The sequence below is a fragment of the Vipera ursinii genome (genome assembly GCF_947247035.1).
Source record: "Vipera ursinii genome assembly, chromosome: 3".
In the NCBI taxonomy this organism is placed as follows: domain Eukaryota; kingdom Metazoa; phylum Chordata; class Lepidosauria; order Squamata; family Viperidae; genus Vipera; species Vipera ursinii.
In genome coordinates this window covers 10,617,038-10,634,473 of record NC_139516.1, presented here as the reverse complement: position 1 = coordinate 10,634,473, position 17,436 = coordinate 10,617,038, and the positions used below count along the sequence as shown (strand labels likewise).

Sequence of the window (17,436 nt, the reverse complement as noted above, 5' to 3'; positions counted from 1 at the left end):
TAATGATGCTAATAACAACAGCATGATTAATCCTTATCTCTTCTGCCTCCCTTTCCAGTGAAAGTTAGCGGCTGCTTGGAGAGCAAGGGAACGCGGTACGAAAGTGACAACTTGGACTTCAAGGTGAGGAACGACGGGACTATCTACGCCACCAAACAGGTGCACATACCTTTGGAGCGGACAGAAGTTATGGTGATGACTTTGGAGGACCAGGTTGTAGAAAGAGGGGGAAAGTTTGGTCAGGTTACTGGGTGGGAAAGAAATCACAACCGAAGAGACACAAGGTAAAAATAATCATGGTCCCTAGAAAAGCCAGCCGGCCATTGTCTACAGGTAGACCTTGACATAGGTCATAGGATCACAATTAGGATCAGAATTTCCATTGCTAAGAATAAAAAAAAGGATTTTTGTGACTGTTTTTGTCACTCTTGTTAAATGAATCGCTGCAGTCATTAAGTGAATCCACCTTCCCCGCGTTGACTTTGCTTGTTCAAAGCCCGCTGGGTAGATTGTACGTGGGGATCATATGACCCAGGGCACTGCAGCCATCTTAATTACATGCAAGTTGCCAATCCACCCAAATTTTGATCACAGGACTATGGGATGTCGGATGGTACAAAGGTTGTAAGTCCAAAGACGAGCTGTTAAGTCTGAAGGCTTTTTAGTGCCATTGTAACTTTGAACAAATGGTTGTAACTCAAGGACTACCTGTGGACAAAGCCTTCAGAAGCAATGTTCTTTTTCGTTCCTGTTTGTCTTCCATTGTTTTGCCTTTTTCTGATGTAAAGTGCCCAGAGGCAACTGGAGTTGGGCATTCTTTAAATCAACGCCAATAAAAATAAAATACATAAAATGACTAATCAAATAGGAGAATGTATCCTGCTTTAGGAGGGAACTCCCATATCCTACTAATCCATGGTCTGGCTGATTAGTGGGACATAGAGTTCCCCCATAAACATTTAACAGAATAACAGAGTTGGAAGGGAGCTTGGAGTTCTTCTAGTCCAACCCCCCTGCTCAGGTAGGAAACCCTATACCATTTCAGACAAATGCCTGTCCATTCTCTTCTTAAAGACCTCCAGTGATGGAGCACCTACAGCTTATGGAGGCAGGTTGTTCCACTGATCAATTGTCCTCACTGTCAGAAATTTCTCCTTAGTTCTGCATTGTTTCTCTCCTTGATTAGCTTCCATCCATTGCTTCATGTCTTGCCTCCAGGTGCTTTGGAGAATAGGTTGACTCCGCTCTTCTTTGTGGCAGCCCCTGAGATATTGAAGAGCCTTGGTGGAGCAGTGGGCTAATGCCTCCTTAAGTAACACCAGCTGCCTGCAATTAGTGCAGGTTCGCATCCCACCAGGCTCAAGGTTGACTCAGCCTTCCATCCTTCCGAGGTAGGTAAAATGAGGACCCAGATTGTTGGGGGCAAGAAGCTGACTTTGTAATAAAGCCGCTTTGGGGGGGCGAAAGCCCTAATAAGCAGGCATATACATAGAATGAAGGCTATTGCTAAGCACATTGATTTGTGCTTTAAATTGTAAGCCACCCTGAGTCTTCGGAGAAGGGTGGGATATAAATGGGATTAAAAAAAAACAAAAACAAAAACACTGCTATCATGTCATCCCTGGTCCTTATTTTCTTTAAACTAGACATACCCAATTGTGGCAACTGTTCTTTATATGTTTCAGCCTCCAGTCCCCTGCTCTTCTCTGCACTTTTCCTAGAGCATCTACATCTTTTTTACATCACCACAATGTAAAAAAGTACTTTTCTAGTGCTTTTGGGAAAGATAGCACTAAACACATACTCACCCTAAAGCCCCATGGGTAGCTGATCTGTAGATTTTGGGAAAAGGCAGATTTGAAAGTACCCCCATTTGATTGGCCATCCATATTGGGACCAGGCTATCTGAGGAACCATCTCATCCCAATGGAATTGGCCTGCCCCACCTGATCTGGCAGGGACATTCCAATGTTTTTTTTTCCCCATTGGAAGTAGTCAGTGGACTAAAAAGAAGACCACCCCACCTGTATACTAGTTCTTAACTTATCTAAAAGGTAAAGGTAAAGGTTACCCCGCACATGTGTGCTAGTCGTTTCCGACTCTAGGGGCCGGTGCTCATCTCCGTTTCAAAGCCGAAGAGCCAGCGCTTGTCCGAGGACGTCTCCGTGGTCATGTGGCCGGCATGACTAGACGCCAAAGGCGCACGGAACGCTGTTACCTCCCCACCGGAGTGGTCCCTATTTTTCTACTTGCGTTTTTATGTGCTTTCAAACTGCTAGGTTGGCAGAAGCTGGGACGAGTAACAGGCGCTCACTCTGTTACGCGGCACTCGGCATTCGACCCGCCAAACTGCCGACCTTCTGATCGACAGGCTCAGCGTCCTAACCCACTGAGCCACCGCGTCCCTTAACTTAGCTAATGTCTGTTAATGTTTAAATGATTGTAGTTTGCTGAAGATATTCTTGAAGCAAAATAGAGATGGACAGTGGTAGCATCATATTTTATATCAGTATCCACTAGCTCAAGAGTGAGTAGTTAGCAATTGAACTAAACTTAAGGAAACATCCCTCGTTTGGCATAGTGCAAAGGATAGTTATAGGAGGTGACTTGATGATAAATTATTTTCAATCAAAGTGTAGGAGTGAATTGTTTTATGTCAGCGCATCTACATTAAATTACGACCTCATTCAGGGATAATGTATTCCAATGAGAATATTATGACTGTGGTGTTTCATTCTTGGCTATACGTAAAAGCACCAGCTGCCATCATATCCTATCATGGCCCTACGCTTTTACTTGAAGCAGGATGGTAAGACTCAGAACAGATTAAGATAAGGCAAGGCAAGGCAAGGCAAGATAAGATAAGAATGTGTCTTCTCAGAGGACATATGTGAATTATGGAATTTCCTACAAAAGTATATGATGATGGCTAGAAAACCAGAGAGCTTTGGATAATTCAAGGAATTTAAGTCTACCAATGAAAAACATAATGTTGCATCTCAACCTGATCACACGGTAAGATTCAATGAGAATTCTATTCTATTCTCTTATTCAGTAAGTGAAGAGGGGCTGACATAATCTCTACATCATGGACAGTTGAACACAATATCCTTCTGAAAATTTAAATGCGTATTTAATATGCCTTCATTTGTTGATTCTAAATAAGAGAATGATGAATATGGCAGGTGTCAAACTTTGGATACCCTTCCTGTCCAAACTGTCTACAGCAGACATGTCAAACTCGTGACGCCATGTGACGTTGCACAATGTATCGGGAGAGTTTTTCCATTGCCAGCAATGGGGCAGGGCGTGGCTTCCGGATGATACATCTGGCCTGCGGGCCGGCAGTTTGATACCCCTGTTTCACTTATAACTTTTCATTTAGCGATCGTTACAATGGCACTGAAAAAAGTGATTTATGACTGTTTTTTCACGCGACCATTGCAGCATTTCCACGATCGTGTGATCAAAATTCAGAAGCTTGGCAATGGACTTATATTTATGACAATCGCAGTGTCTCTGGGTCACGTGATTATTTTTTGGCAAACTTTTGCTAAGCAAAGTCAATGGGGAAGCCACTGAACAACCATGTTACTAACTTAACAACCGCAGTGATTCACGTAAGAACTGGGGCAAAATGGGACAAAATTCACTGTCTCTATTTTAGCAATAGAAATTTTGGGCTCAATTGTGGTCATAGGTTGAGGTCTACCTATAATGCTTCTTTTAGCAGAAATAAGAGCTTTCAAACATTTTATCTTAATAGTTTAAGAGTCTTTCTATTCCTGCATTTGGAGCCCGTCTCTGCTCTTCCTTGCAGAATTCTTCCGGTTCAGAAATACAGGTGATCCTCGACTTACGACCACAATTGAGCCCAAAATTTATGTTGCTAATTGAAACATTTGTTAAGTGGGGTTTGCCCCATTTTACGACTTTTTTTTGCCACAGGGTTAAATGAATCACTATAGATCAGACATGTCAAACACAGGGCCCGGGGGCCAGATCCGGCCCACGAAGTGGTTTCATGCGGCCCACGAAGCCATCCTGGAAACAGTGAGGGAACGGCCCCCACTGCCTTGGCCCTGGCCCAGAGACCCTCCTTCTGCCAGGGACCCTCGGATCTGTCCCACTCCTGCCCAGGCCCCCATAGGCACCCTTGATGCGAACGAGGTAGAGCTGGCCACGCCCACCCAGTAGGCTATACGCACTTTAGCCACGCCCAAACAGGCCACACCCACCCGGCCCCCTGAGGGCAACCGCAATGCTGATGCAGCCCTCAATGAAATTGAGTTTGACACCCCTGCTATAGATGTTAAGTTAGTAACAGGGTTGTTAAATGAATTTGGCTTCCCCCTTGACTTTGCTGGTCAGAAATTCACAAAAGCTGATCACATAACCCCAGGACACTGCAAATGCCATAAATAGGAATATGTCTCTAAGCATCTGAATTTTGATCACATAAACATGGGGATGCTGTAATGGTCATAAGTGTGGAAAACAGTCATAAATCATTTTTTTCCAGTGCCGTTGTAACTTCAAACAGTCACTAAATGAACTGTTGTAAGTTGAGGACTACATTTCATTTCATTTCATTTCATTTATTGGATTTTTATACCGCCCTTCTCCCGAAGGACTCAGGGCGGTGAACAGGGCATATAAATAGAGATACAAAAGTTAAGAAAAAGATTAAATAAATTGCCCAATTAAAACAGTCAAATATAAAAACCCATAAAAACCCAGACATTCCCCCATCAGGCCAGGCCAGCTTGTTTGAATAAATGGGTCTTTAACCTGCGCCGGAAGGAGCGGAGATCCGGTGCCATCCGAAGCTCCACTGGCAGTTGGTTCCATAAAGCCGGGGCGCCCACAGAGAAGGCTCTCCCCCTGGGGGCCGCCAGCCGACATTCTCTGACCGGAGGCACCCTGAGGAGGCCCTCTCTGTGGGAACGCACAGGGCGGAGGGGAGTCGACACCGGCAGCAGGTGGTCCCCGAGGTATTCCGGACCCATGCCATGTAAGGACTTAAAAACCATCACCAAAACCTTGAACCTCACCCGGAAGACAACTGGTAGCCAATGCAGCTCGCGGAGCAAAGGTGTAACATGGGAGTACCGGGAAACTCCCAAGACAACTCTCGCGGCCGCATTCTGGACCAGTTGGAGCCTCTGAGTGGTCTTCAAGGGAAGCCCCATGTAGAGAGCATTGCAGTAGTCCAGACGAGAGGTCACGAGCGCATGAGGGCATCCCGGTCCAGATAGGGCCGCAACTGACGCACCAGGTGAACCTGGGCGAAAGCCCCCCTAGTCACGGCTACTATATGATCTTCTAGATTAAGCCGTGAGTCTAGGAGGACTCCCAAGTTGCGAGCCCTATCCACGGGGGGGTAAGAACTCACCCCCCATAGAAAGAGATGGAACATTTTGAATGTCCTGGGATGCCGGAATGCACAGCCACTCAGTCTTGTCGGGATTGAGCTGAAGTCTGTTCCTCCCCATCCAGACCCAAACCGCCTCCAGGCAACGGGACATCACAGCGAGGGCATCACAGCGAGGGCATCACTGGGGTGGTTTGGGGTAGAAATGAAAAAAACATGTATTCTCACTGCAAATTTTCAATTATATTAAAGTCTATGACTTAACCTTCTTTCCTGGAAGTACTTCAGAGTTGATTTAGCTATATACCCAACCTCTTTCCAGCTTCAGTTTTGTCACTGTGGGACATTGGCTTTGGGGTGTGTTCTTATTTAATTGAATCCATTCTTTCTTTCACCTGTACAATATTTCCTGCCCGTCCAGCAGCCACACAATCCCAAAGCATAATTCAACCCCATGCTTAAAGGTTGGCAAATCTATAACCTTTATTTTTTTCTCCAAACGTATATTTTTCCACGTTTCCCCTCGTAAAATATTGACTGAAGAAAAGGCCATTAAGCGTGACCCTTTTGTCCAAGACTGACACTTAGATCTTAGCTACTGTTACTTATTTTATTTTCAGATATAACACGGCAAAAATACATACTCCAGAGAGACACTCAGTTTAGTAGGAATTATCTCTGACCTTCTAACAGATATTCTGATATCGGTTGCATTAACAGAGGGATAGAATCAAGATCCTGTGAAGTATTAGTACCGCTTTATAAAGCCTTAGCAACACCACACTTGGAATAATGCATCCAGTTTTGGTCACCACATTATAAAAAGATGTAGAGACTTTGGAAAAAGTGCAGAGAAGACCAACAAAGATGATAAGGAGGCTGAAGGCTTAAATATATGAAGAACGATTGCGGGAACTGGGTATGTCTAGTCTATTGAAAAAAAGGATTAGGGGCAGTGGTGCAATTTAGCCGGTTTGCACCGGTTCGGCAGAACCAATACCGTCTGCTGACAGGAACAACTTCCCATTGCCCTGTGTGCTCACACAGAAGGGTCTCCTCAGGGTGCCGTCAGCCAGACAATGTCGGCTGGCGACCCCCAGGGGGAGGGCCTTCTCTGTCAGGGCGCCTGGCCTTTGGAATCAGCTCCCCCGAGAACTTCGGATGGTCCCAGCTCTCTGGTCCTTTCGTCGCGAACTAAAGACATACCTTTTCCAACTGGCTGGCCTGGACTGACGTTGGGGGTTTTAATTATGTTTTTAATTTTTACTGTTTTTTAGTGGGGCTTTGTAAAATTTAATTTCTTTTAATATTTGTATTTATTGTTTTTATTGTTGTTAGCCGCCCTGAGTCCTTCGGGAGATAGGGCGGCATATAAGTCCCATAATTAAATTAAATTAAATTAAATTAAATTAAATTAAATTAAATTAATTTTCTGTTGAGTTTGGTGAACCAGTTATGAATAAATCTGAGTTCTTCTACAGCTGCACATCATGTGGCGCATCATGCCACAGCCTCTGCTCACAGCAGGAGCCCACATTGCTCTTCACGCTGATCGCGCCACTGCTGCTGCTCCCAGCAGGACACCGTGTGGCTCTTCATGCTGCTGCTGCTGCTTGCAGCAGGATTCCACATAGCTCTTCCTGCTGCCACTTGTGGCAAGAGCCACGCAGCACATGGCGCTGATCATGCCGTGCCCACTGCTCATGGCAGGATGCCATGTGGCTCTTTGCAATGATCGTGCTGGTGCCACTGCTTGGTGCAGGAGGCCGCAAGGCTCCTCACTCCAATTGACGTGAGCGGCAGAACCAGCACGATCAGCGCAATGCACCGCACAGCCTCCGGTGTGATCAGTGCAAAGAGATACACGGCATCCTGCCGCGAAGAGCGACGCTGGCATGTTCAGTGTGATGTGCTACGTGGCCTCCTCCCACAAGTGGCAGCATTGGCATGATCAGCATGACGAGTCTCACGGCTTCCTGCCGCAACTGGGATCCTACCCCTACAGGTAAAAGATGGTTAAGGATAAATGACACAGCCAATGATGCTCGGATAAAAGTGAAGAAAATTGCAAGTGAGGATGCCAGTCAAGAAGCAATATGGAAATATCTTAAATAACAGTTTTATTGTTTTTTGTCAGGTATTGTTTAATATTTTTTCATTAATCTTTTAAAACCCTTATAATCTAGTTTTGTGCATCTCTTTTATTGTTCTTATTTATCTTAAATGCATGAAATAACAAACTACCTTTCGGTATATTGTTTTTTAATATTTAAAACAGCCATTAGGGCAGAGAACCAGTTTATTTTATTTTATTTTTATTTTTATTCCATTTATATCCTGCCCTTCTCCGAAGACTCAGGGTGGCTTACAATTTAAGCACAAACCAATGTGCTTAGCAATAGCCTTCATTCTATTATTTGAATCCCACTACTGATTAGGGGTGACATGATAGCTATGTTCCAATATTTGAGGAGCTACTCCAAAGAAGATGGGGTCAGCTTACTTTCCAAAGCACCAGAAGGCAAGACAATAAACAACGGATGGAGACTTATCAAGGAGAGAAGCAACCCAGAACCAAGGAGAAATTTCCTAACAGTGAGAACAATTAATCAGAGGAATGGTTTTTCTTTCAGAAATTGATGGTGCTCCATCACTGGAGGCTTTTAAGAAGAGACTGGACAGCCACTTGTCTGGAATGGTAGAATCTCCTGCTTATGCAGGATGTTAGACTAGAATACCTCCACGGTCCCTTACAGCTCTGTTATTCTATTATTCTTTTATCCTGGCCAATTAAATGGTAAGGTCAAGTGATCTGTAGGAATATGGATGCTATTGTGAATTTACTCATACTTGCATCTCCAAATAGCATCATCTTTGGGCTAAGCAAATAGAGAAACCTGACACAATAATTAACCTATCATTTCCGTAGTCTATTAAACAAGGTAAACTATTAAGGTACATGACCATGATACTAAAACCTTGCACAACCATAGTTAAACAATGGGAACATTGACGAGTCTTAGTGGCCTGTGCCAACATTACTGTGGATAAAATAGTATGTTTGCTAACATGATTTCTGTTTACTTGTTATGGCAGAAGGCATGATATGTTTACAAACTGTGAAACCAATAAAATGATTCTATCCTTGGAATATCCATTGTATGACCTATACATTAGCTATGGATGGGAGGGACTTGACCAGCATCATCGGAAGGAGCTCTCTTTCCAAAGAGCCAGAAGTTAGAAAGAAGAGAATTCAGGACATTCTGGTGGGAAATTCCAGTTGGAGACTAATCTCATGTGGACAATATTACATGGCAAAAGCTACTATAGACTTATTTCATCTAAATTTTAGAGAATAAAAGAGCCTTGGTGGAGCAGTGGGCTAATGCCTCCTTAAGTAACACCAGCTGCCTGCAATTAGTGCAGGTTCGCATCCCACCAGGCTCAAGGTTGACTCAGCCTTCCATCCTTCCGAGGTAGGTAAAATGAGGACCCAGATTGTTGGGGGCAATTAAGCTGACTTTGTAATAATGCCGCTGGGGTGTGTGTGAAAGCCCTAATAAGCAGGCATATACATAGAATGAAGGCTACTGCTAAGTTTGTAAAGCCGCCCTGAGTCTTCGGAGAAGGGCGGGATATAAATGGAATTAAAATAAATAAAATAAATAAAAAAATTCAACACCCCCCCAAGGCCTGAGAGGAACAGTGAGGCTCCTCCAGCGGACCATGCCTTGGCACTTGCCCCGGTCCCATCTTTTTCTACCAGAGACCCTTAGATCTGTCCCACTCCTGCACCCTTGATGCAAATGATGTAGAGCTGGTCACGCCCACCCAGTAGGCCACGTCCACCCTGCCCACACCCACCCGGCCCGCCAAGGGCAACTGCAATGCTGATGCGGCCCTCAATGAAATTGAGTTTGACACCCCTGCTTTACGACCATGTTGCCAGTCCCAATTATGATCATTTCCTGAGGACTACCTGCAGTTAATCACATTTTCTGGATGACAATTACTGGAGGCTGAGATCATCTCACTCAACCCTCACTATATCGCTGTGGTCAGAAACACAATCAGTGAGGTATGTTAGAGCAGAGGTCCCCAACCTTTTGGGCACCAGGGACTGGTTCCATGGAGAAAGGTTTTTCCGTGGATTGGAGAGTGCGTGGTTTTGTGTGCTGCCTGCATCCCACGGATGGGGCTTTACTTGTTTGTGCAGACCAGTTGCTGGCATGCCGTAGCCCGGTACTGGTCCACAGACCAGGAGTTGGGGACCTCTGTGTTAGAGGAGATGCTAAACTACTAAGGAGATGACCCAGGTTCAAGTTCCCAATTGATCACAGACTTCTGGGAGACTAAGCAAGCTATACTTTTTCTTCTTCAGACAGGATTGTTCTCTGGGTTCAAATATGGGGAAAGATGTCTAGAATCACTCTAATGGTAAAAGATTATAGGAAGGAATAAAATATGCCAGTCCATAGTGCAGGCACGTAATATTTCGCCATAGTCTTCCTCACTCTGACATTATTACATGAATTACAGAAATTTATTTAATATATATGTATGTATATATTTATTATTTCACTATCAAATTTAAATACTGCCCATCTCACTGTCTAGGTGACACTGTGTGGTTATTTCCAAATGTCCAGTTCTATATATGCATTAGAACAGGGGTGTCAAACTTGCAACGTCATGTGACATGTCATGACATATCGTGACTTTTTTGCCATTGCTGACAATGGGGTGAGTGCGGTTTCGTAGGCTGGCAGTTTGACATCCCTGCATTAGAATGTGTGTATCTGATACAAAATGCCATATTCTTTATCTTTTCTCATTCAAGTAGTCGTGAGGTCTTAACTATATTCGCCAGTTCTTTATCAGCCTTTCTCAGAGACATCTACTCCATTCTTCCAATTGACATGGCCAACACGCACACACCCATACCCACCCCCACACAAACAAAGCAGGAAGGACTAGAAAGAGTGTATGTAACTCTACTGAACCTCACTCAAACAGTAACATTTTGCAGAGCTATTGTCTATTCCTTGACCTTGGTTTGTTTTAGTTCCAATGCCCTGGTTAATTCTTAGTCATGCTGCCTGATTTGCCCTTTGGATCTTCCAAAGGGACACTGGGGCATCATCAGTCATGGATGATTTAATTTGAATTTCTGCAGGGTTGGACTAAATGATATAAATGGTCTCTTCCACTTCAGTGATTCTATGATGCTGATGGTTGTTGCTTCTCCTCTGGCTTTGTTTTATCACACATAATCCTCCAAACCCATTCTTCTTTGGCCTGACTATACAAGACATTCTTGCTAGATGGCCTTTGTCTGGGAGATACACAAAATACTTGTTGTGTTCACGTAATGTCAGGTAAAAACAGCCAGAGCCACTCATGAATGGTCTCGAGCAGAATCTTTATTGCTACTCACCTATATTACAAGAATCTCACCAGAATGCAGTATCGCAGGCTAACACACTGCTCACTGCCAGAGTTCAGTTCGGACCAGCTGAAGGTTGACTGAGCCTTCCAAAGTGGGTAACATGAGGACCCAGATTGTTGAAAGCAATGTACTAAGAGGGCTGTAAAAGCACTATGAAGCGGTATATAAGTCCAAGTGCTTTTTCTATTGTTATTCCCTTAGGAAAAATGTCTATGGAGATTCTCAACCCACCAGCTCATGGTTATCCCGGAAGTGCTTTTCCAAAAGGCAACTAGCCTTTCTTGATTTTTTTTTATTTGAAAATATTTTGCTTCTTATCCAAGAAGCTTCTTCAGTTCTAAAGGGGTTCCTTTAGGAAAGGTGAGATAAGGTCTCAAGGGATTTGGGAGGAGGTCAGGCCTGTGCTGTTTTCTGGAGTGCAAAGACTCTAAACTCAATTTCCTCTTTACACCTTGCTCCAGTCTAGCTGAGATTCCACCACACCAAACATGCGAAGCCTGAGCAGACAAAGCATTACTAACCTGATTCAAACAACGTGCTAAGATAGTGGATGGGTTCCCATAGAACAGACATGTCAAACTCGCGATGTCACATGACATCGTGCAATGTATCAGAGCTTTTTCTCCATTGCCGGCAATGGAGTGGGCGTGGTTTCCTGATGACCGCCCCCCTCCCGGTTTCCGTGGGCCGTCAGTTTGACACCCCTGCCACAGAACCACATCCATTCAGTCACCTGAACCGGGAGATGGACAGCAAATAAAAGTGATAAATAAATAAAAATAAAATAAACAAGAATGCTGAACCTCCAAAACTCCTATCCCAATTTAGCCTAAGTTAGAACATTGTGTGAACTCTATTCACGGAAAATTTAAAATGGGAGATAATATAGTAAATTGTTTGCCTTGCAGTGCCATTTCCAAAGCTGGAACTGACTCTATTTTGAATAAATCTTAAATGATCAACAACTTATTTTTTTCATACTTCACAGCCCCATAGAATAATCCCTTTCCCAACCCACAAACATCATCGAAATGATGTTTTGAAACTGAGAATTTCAAGGTTGATTTTTCCCTCCTTTTTCAGTTGCTCAGTCTTGCAAGAAACCTGATAGCAATTCAATTAGAAAATGCAAATCAGGTCACAGATTTACCACTCTAGTGCTGAATTACCCCCAAGAAAATGGCATGATATTCTAGAATAATAGTAAAAGTTTTCTTTTACAACTATTTTCAGAGTTAAAAAGTGGGGCTTGTGAGCCTTGTCTGCAAAAAAAAAAGGGGGGGGAAGGAGAAAATCTAATAATCGATTACAGATAGTCCTTGACTTATGATCACAATTGAGCCCAACATTTATGTTGCTAAGTGAGACAGTGGTTAAGGAAATTTTGCCCCGTTTTACAACCTTTCTTGCCACAGTTGTTAAGTAAATCTGGTTTACCCACTGACTTTGCTTGTCAGAAGGTCTCAAAAGGGGACCATATGACCCAGGGTCGCTGCGACTGTCATAAATGTGAATCAGTTGACAAGTGTCTGAATTCTGATCACTGGACTGGGGATCGCATGACTCTGGGACACTGCAACTGTCGTAAATATGAATCAGTTGCCAAGCATCCAAATTTTGATCACATGATCATGGGGAGTCCGCTGCGATGGTTGTAAGTGTGAAAAAAGGTCATTTTTTTCAGTGCCGTTGTAACTTTGAACGGTCAGTAAATAAACGGAGAACTACCTGTATTTGAGACTCCTGGCTCTCATCAGCATTTCTGAAAATTATTCGTTAGGATTTATCTCTCAGTTCATTTAAGAAAATGTGCATTTATCAACTTAATCACGAGGAAAGAAGAATACCGCAATCATACTTGCATACACAAATAGGTAATTCTTGTTTTTTAATAGCTGTGTCCTTTGAGGTGCCGTCTCCGTTCACTCCAAAGTGAAATTGGTTGTGTGCCATGTTTATGAGAGAGAGAGAGAGTAAAACACAGAGAAATGAAGAAACTTTTATCAATTGCAGCCTTATTTGGTCTCTCATTTTTCCAAACTCATTTTCTCCCATCTGCGTGTCAGTGTGAGATTAAGAACAGCAAAAAAAAAATCACCCCCTGAATATCCATCCATATTTTCCAGAGCAAGTCTCCTCATCTGTGCATCTCCCCTAACAGATGCATTTTGCAAGGCATATTTCTTAATATAATGACGGGGGTTAGTTATTTTCACCACTGGATACAGTTTTTCTGAGGACATTTCCCTTGTAATCCACATGTGGTTTGAAAAACTGTGCTGCAACATTCAGAAAGCCACAACTAGAGAAAGTGCAAAGTTCTGGGTGCTGTAAACATCAGTTAAAGAGGTTTGCGGTGAAATGCAAACCAACCAAATGCATTTTTAAAAATCTCTTGCCGGTGAAACATTTACTGATGGGTTGCTCATATGGAAGTATCACTGAATAGGAAGCTGCCTTTATATTTTAATCATTTGCATTAAAAGTATAGGTAGTCCTCAATTTACGACCACAATTGAGCCCAAATTTTCTGTTGCTAAGCGAGGCAGTTAAGCGAATTTTGCCCCCATTTTATGACCTTTCTTGCGACAGTTGGTCCTAATGGTTGTAAGAGTGAAAAATGGTCATAGGCGGTGGTGGGATTCAGCCAGTTTGCACCAGTAGCTAAATTTTGTTGAGTTTGGCGAACCAGCTGAACCCATGCTGCTTTGGAGGTCTGGAAGAGGCCTCCCAGGCCTAGAACAGCCTGCCGGAAGTGCATAGGTGTCACTTCCGGAAGTCCATTCTAGGCCTTGGAGGCCCAGAGAACCAGATATTCAGGTATTTGAATCCCTCCACTGATCATAAGTCTCTTTATTCAGTGCTGTTGTAACTTCAGATGATCACTAAATGAACTCTTGTAAGTCGAGGACCATCTGAAATCTCCATATGCTAGCAGGCTTCTGGTGTTAAGTTTTACTATTAGTTGTGGACGTCCTATTTCTATTTCACCATGGTACAGAATTCAGCTTTGTTTCTGTATCTGTGAAATATTCTCCCTAAAGGAATATTCTGATTTGCTATCTGCTTTATTTGTTTTCTGAGTTTATAGCTAGCCTCTGCCTCTTTTTATTCTTATGGTTTGTCGCCCAGTCAGACAGATCTTTAGACTGGATTGCTATTTTTATCTACCTATCAACTCCTTCTCAAGGACCTGGGATAGGCAGATATCGTTGGTGTTAAAAGTAGTGTTGCAGGATGTAAGCTATGCCAAGTCAAGCTGCCTTTTGCAATTGACTGGTGGCGATTTGGTCAATGTCAATGGTGTTCAAGTGATGCTCCAGATTTTGGAATTGCACCCAAGGCACCTATCACTATTGGTACTATCTTTGCTTTCTTTTGCCACCGTCATTCTACTTCTATTTGCAGGTCTTTGTGTTTTTGTGATTCTCTCCAGTTCTTTTCTGTGATTTCCAGGTACTGCCACACCCAGTCTCTGGACTTTTTTTTGTCTTTCTTAAGTCTAGGCAGGGTATTATGTGTCAAGTGCTTCTTTGTTTGAATTCTGAAGTCCTAGACCACTTTAACTTCTTCATTTTACTAATGCTGAAACATTAGAAACACACTTGCAACACAAGAGAGTGGAAGCACGTACATGAACATGCAGACCTTTTTTTTACACAGAAGAAATTGCAGATCAGATGTCTCCTCTGGCACTGTTGAAAAGAGTTGATGGTGGTGAAAGGGATTCAAGAAGTCCTTCTAGCTTCTCTTATTTCATTTGATCTATTCAGACAAATATGGGGGGATGGGGTTTTTCCCCCCTCAGATCTCAAAAGAAAGCCAGTCTAGAAGCTTGTTTTCTCTGAAAGGCAAGATATAAACTTATTTAAATAAACCACACAATCTGTTCACTCTTTTTTTTTGGCAAAATACAGCCTTTACTTTAGAGAAGGTGCCAATGAGAGGCACATTTTCTACAATCTGTGTGTGTGTGTGTGTGTGTGTGTGTATTAAAAAAAAGTACTTTGGGACTCAGAGGAGAAGGACACCACTGCTCTCTGTTCTTCATTAAAGCAAGATTCAGTTGTGTCATCTTGTCTTTTTTTGAAATATATTCCAAGACACTAACTTTGGGGAGGGGGGGAGGAAATATAGCTGTTTTAGGGAGTCAACAGCTTAAAGCAACTACAACTTTACTTTGAGTCTCATGTGGACACCTAGTGGAAGTTGGCTTCTTGAATGAAGAACAGATTATGAGCAAACCAAAATATATCTCTGGAATCCTTGGTGCCCTCTGAGCTTAGTTGTTTTGTTACAGATTTTTCATTATCCAACTAGGTGCCAGGTCAGTGCTAGCCTAGACAGAACTGAGGATTCCACAGTTCATCCCCAAGCTACAACTACTCTTTTCTGTTGGTATTAAAATATACCTTCCAAAACACTTTTGAAGTCATGCTCCCTTTATGAAACTGTTTATTTAGAAAATGTACATGGCCTCCCAAATCACTTATGGTGACTCCATGTGGCTTATAGAAACAAATCTCCAGTACAAAATACAATAAACCCTTGCTCACCCATCCACTCCAGCACAATAACAATCAAATCAAACTTTGATGGGCTTCATATCACCCTGCGATTTCTATATCAGGACCTTTTGAAAGTATGTCAAGGTGGGGGCAGTTCTTGAAGGCCATTCTTCTTAATCCCACTAAGTGGACCTCCTTAATAGAGGAGAGCCATAAACATACTGTCATGGCCTCCTCAGAGGCTGGTTGGGAGGAGGAGGAGGAGGAGGAGGAGGAGGAGGAGGAGGAGGAGGAGGAGGAGGAGGAGGAGGAACTGGGACCATCTGACAGGAAAGGCACCAGGGGCTGAGGACAATGCTGTCCCTGGCACCTCAGGCATTGGGGGAAGTACTCAACCAGACAGAGAGCTGCCTGCCTGCACAGAAACAGGCGAGGATTGGCTGCTGACTGGCAGTGGTTCCTGATGAGGAACAGCTGCCTCCTCCACTCCATCCAAGGGCAAGGAGAGTGGAGCATAGGCAAGCCCCGAGAAGGGCTGCAAGGCTACTTGGGAGGAGGTCACCCCACTCCTCCCTGACAAGGAACACCTGGAGTGGAGTAATTTAAGGAGAAGCTGTGGGGAGTTATTAATCTTTGCCACAAACAATTGTTTGCTTTGGCTTACACTCCCCCAGCTTTTACTCATGCCTTGCCTCACTTGGAAGATTGCTCTTCACCTTTTGTTTTGGACCTTGCTTTTCTCTGGTGGCCTATGTTTGGCCTTTGCTTCCCTGGACCTTTGGACTGCTTCTGTTCTGGGACCCATTTCTTGTCCTGAGGACTGCCCTTGTATTGTGGCTGGACCCTGCTTGGTGGACTGGACTTAGATCCCTGATCTTTGCCCTGTGAGCATGCTCCTACTCTGTGGACTTTACTTGTACTATAGGGGCTGTTGTTAGGGGAACTGAGGGTGGCTGCCTTCAGGGTAGCGTGAGGGTGGAGCCTTACCGGTTGTTGGAGAGCTGTTGGCTGGAACATTTGTTAAGAGAAATAAAGAACTGTCTAGAGGCCTGCCTTGCCTTGATCATATGGGTCATATCACATACCTTGCCTTCTCAGTCTGGTAGGTTGGGTAGATGTAATCTCAAGAAGATGGTCCTTCAGTGTGTGCTACTCTGCTCTCCACCCATACATGGCAAGAATTCTACTGTATAGGTGTTTATTCAAACCCCCAAACAGGTCTTCAGAAAACACCCTGGCTGCACAGGTCTGGATTCCAAGCTCAGTACAGCCAGAGTCCCTGGGTAACTAAGTCCAATGGGCACAAAGTCCAGGAAAATAGTTTATGAGTTAAATGGATCAAGATAAATGACACTGGGCACATTGCTCCAACAACATATAATCTTCATGGTGGGATTATTATAGGCGATGCTGGTGCAGCCTTTCAGGAGAGGCAAGATTGCCTCCACATGAGTAGCCTAGCTGACCAGCATTGTGCCTGCCTCTTCTCTACTCAACATGTCCTTGGATGAAGAGGAGTGTGGACTGCACCTCCCCCTCATTGCTAACGGGTAGCAGCTGGTCAACTTGCTGCAGCTGTGGCTGGCCTCCCTCATCCTTAGCCTATCTTTTTCCAATTGACCCAGCTGATGCTGCTCTGTCAGGCTAGCAGTCTCTGAGCCCAATCTTGACCAATACTCAATTCTGCACTTTCTCTCCCAACTCAAACTCACTCTCTTCCGCCAGGGGCAGATCTATGACACAATGCCATTCTACAATGCCATTTAATGGGACACAAGAAACATCCCACATGATTTGCAGTTCTTGACCAAAATAGAATGAAGAGAAGAAAATACTCTTGTGTGTGTGTGTGGGACTGATAATAAAAGGGGAAGGTGTGGGCGGGGCTGGTTGCTGAAGGCAACCGTTTGAAGACATTCTGAGAGAGTCCTGGTCTGTTCTTGTTACTTCTGTTTAACTCTTGTTTGATATTTTGATTCATTTATTCTATTGCTTTTTTGTTTGAACTGTAAATAAATTTGGGTTGGGTTTTTCCAGCCTATTGACTGTAAAAAGGAAAAAGGGGTTGTCTCTGATACACAAATAGGGCCGGTTGTAGGCTG

General features: G+C 43.7%; 1 protein-coding gene across 1 annotated transcript in view; it reads left to right on the top strand.

Annotated features, from left to right (window-relative positions):
• Window positions 1-17,436, top strand: part of CDH4 (cadherin 4) — a gene marked incomplete at its 5' end in the record, with an annotated part of 1,024,675 nt that overhangs the window by 672,831 nt on the left and 334,408 nt on the right. The window contains one exon of the mRNA XM_083358225.1: window positions 59-213. Coding sequence (XP_083214351.1) covers window positions 59-213 — 155 coding nt within the window. The remainder of the gene's footprint in view (window positions 1-58; window positions 214-17,436) is intronic.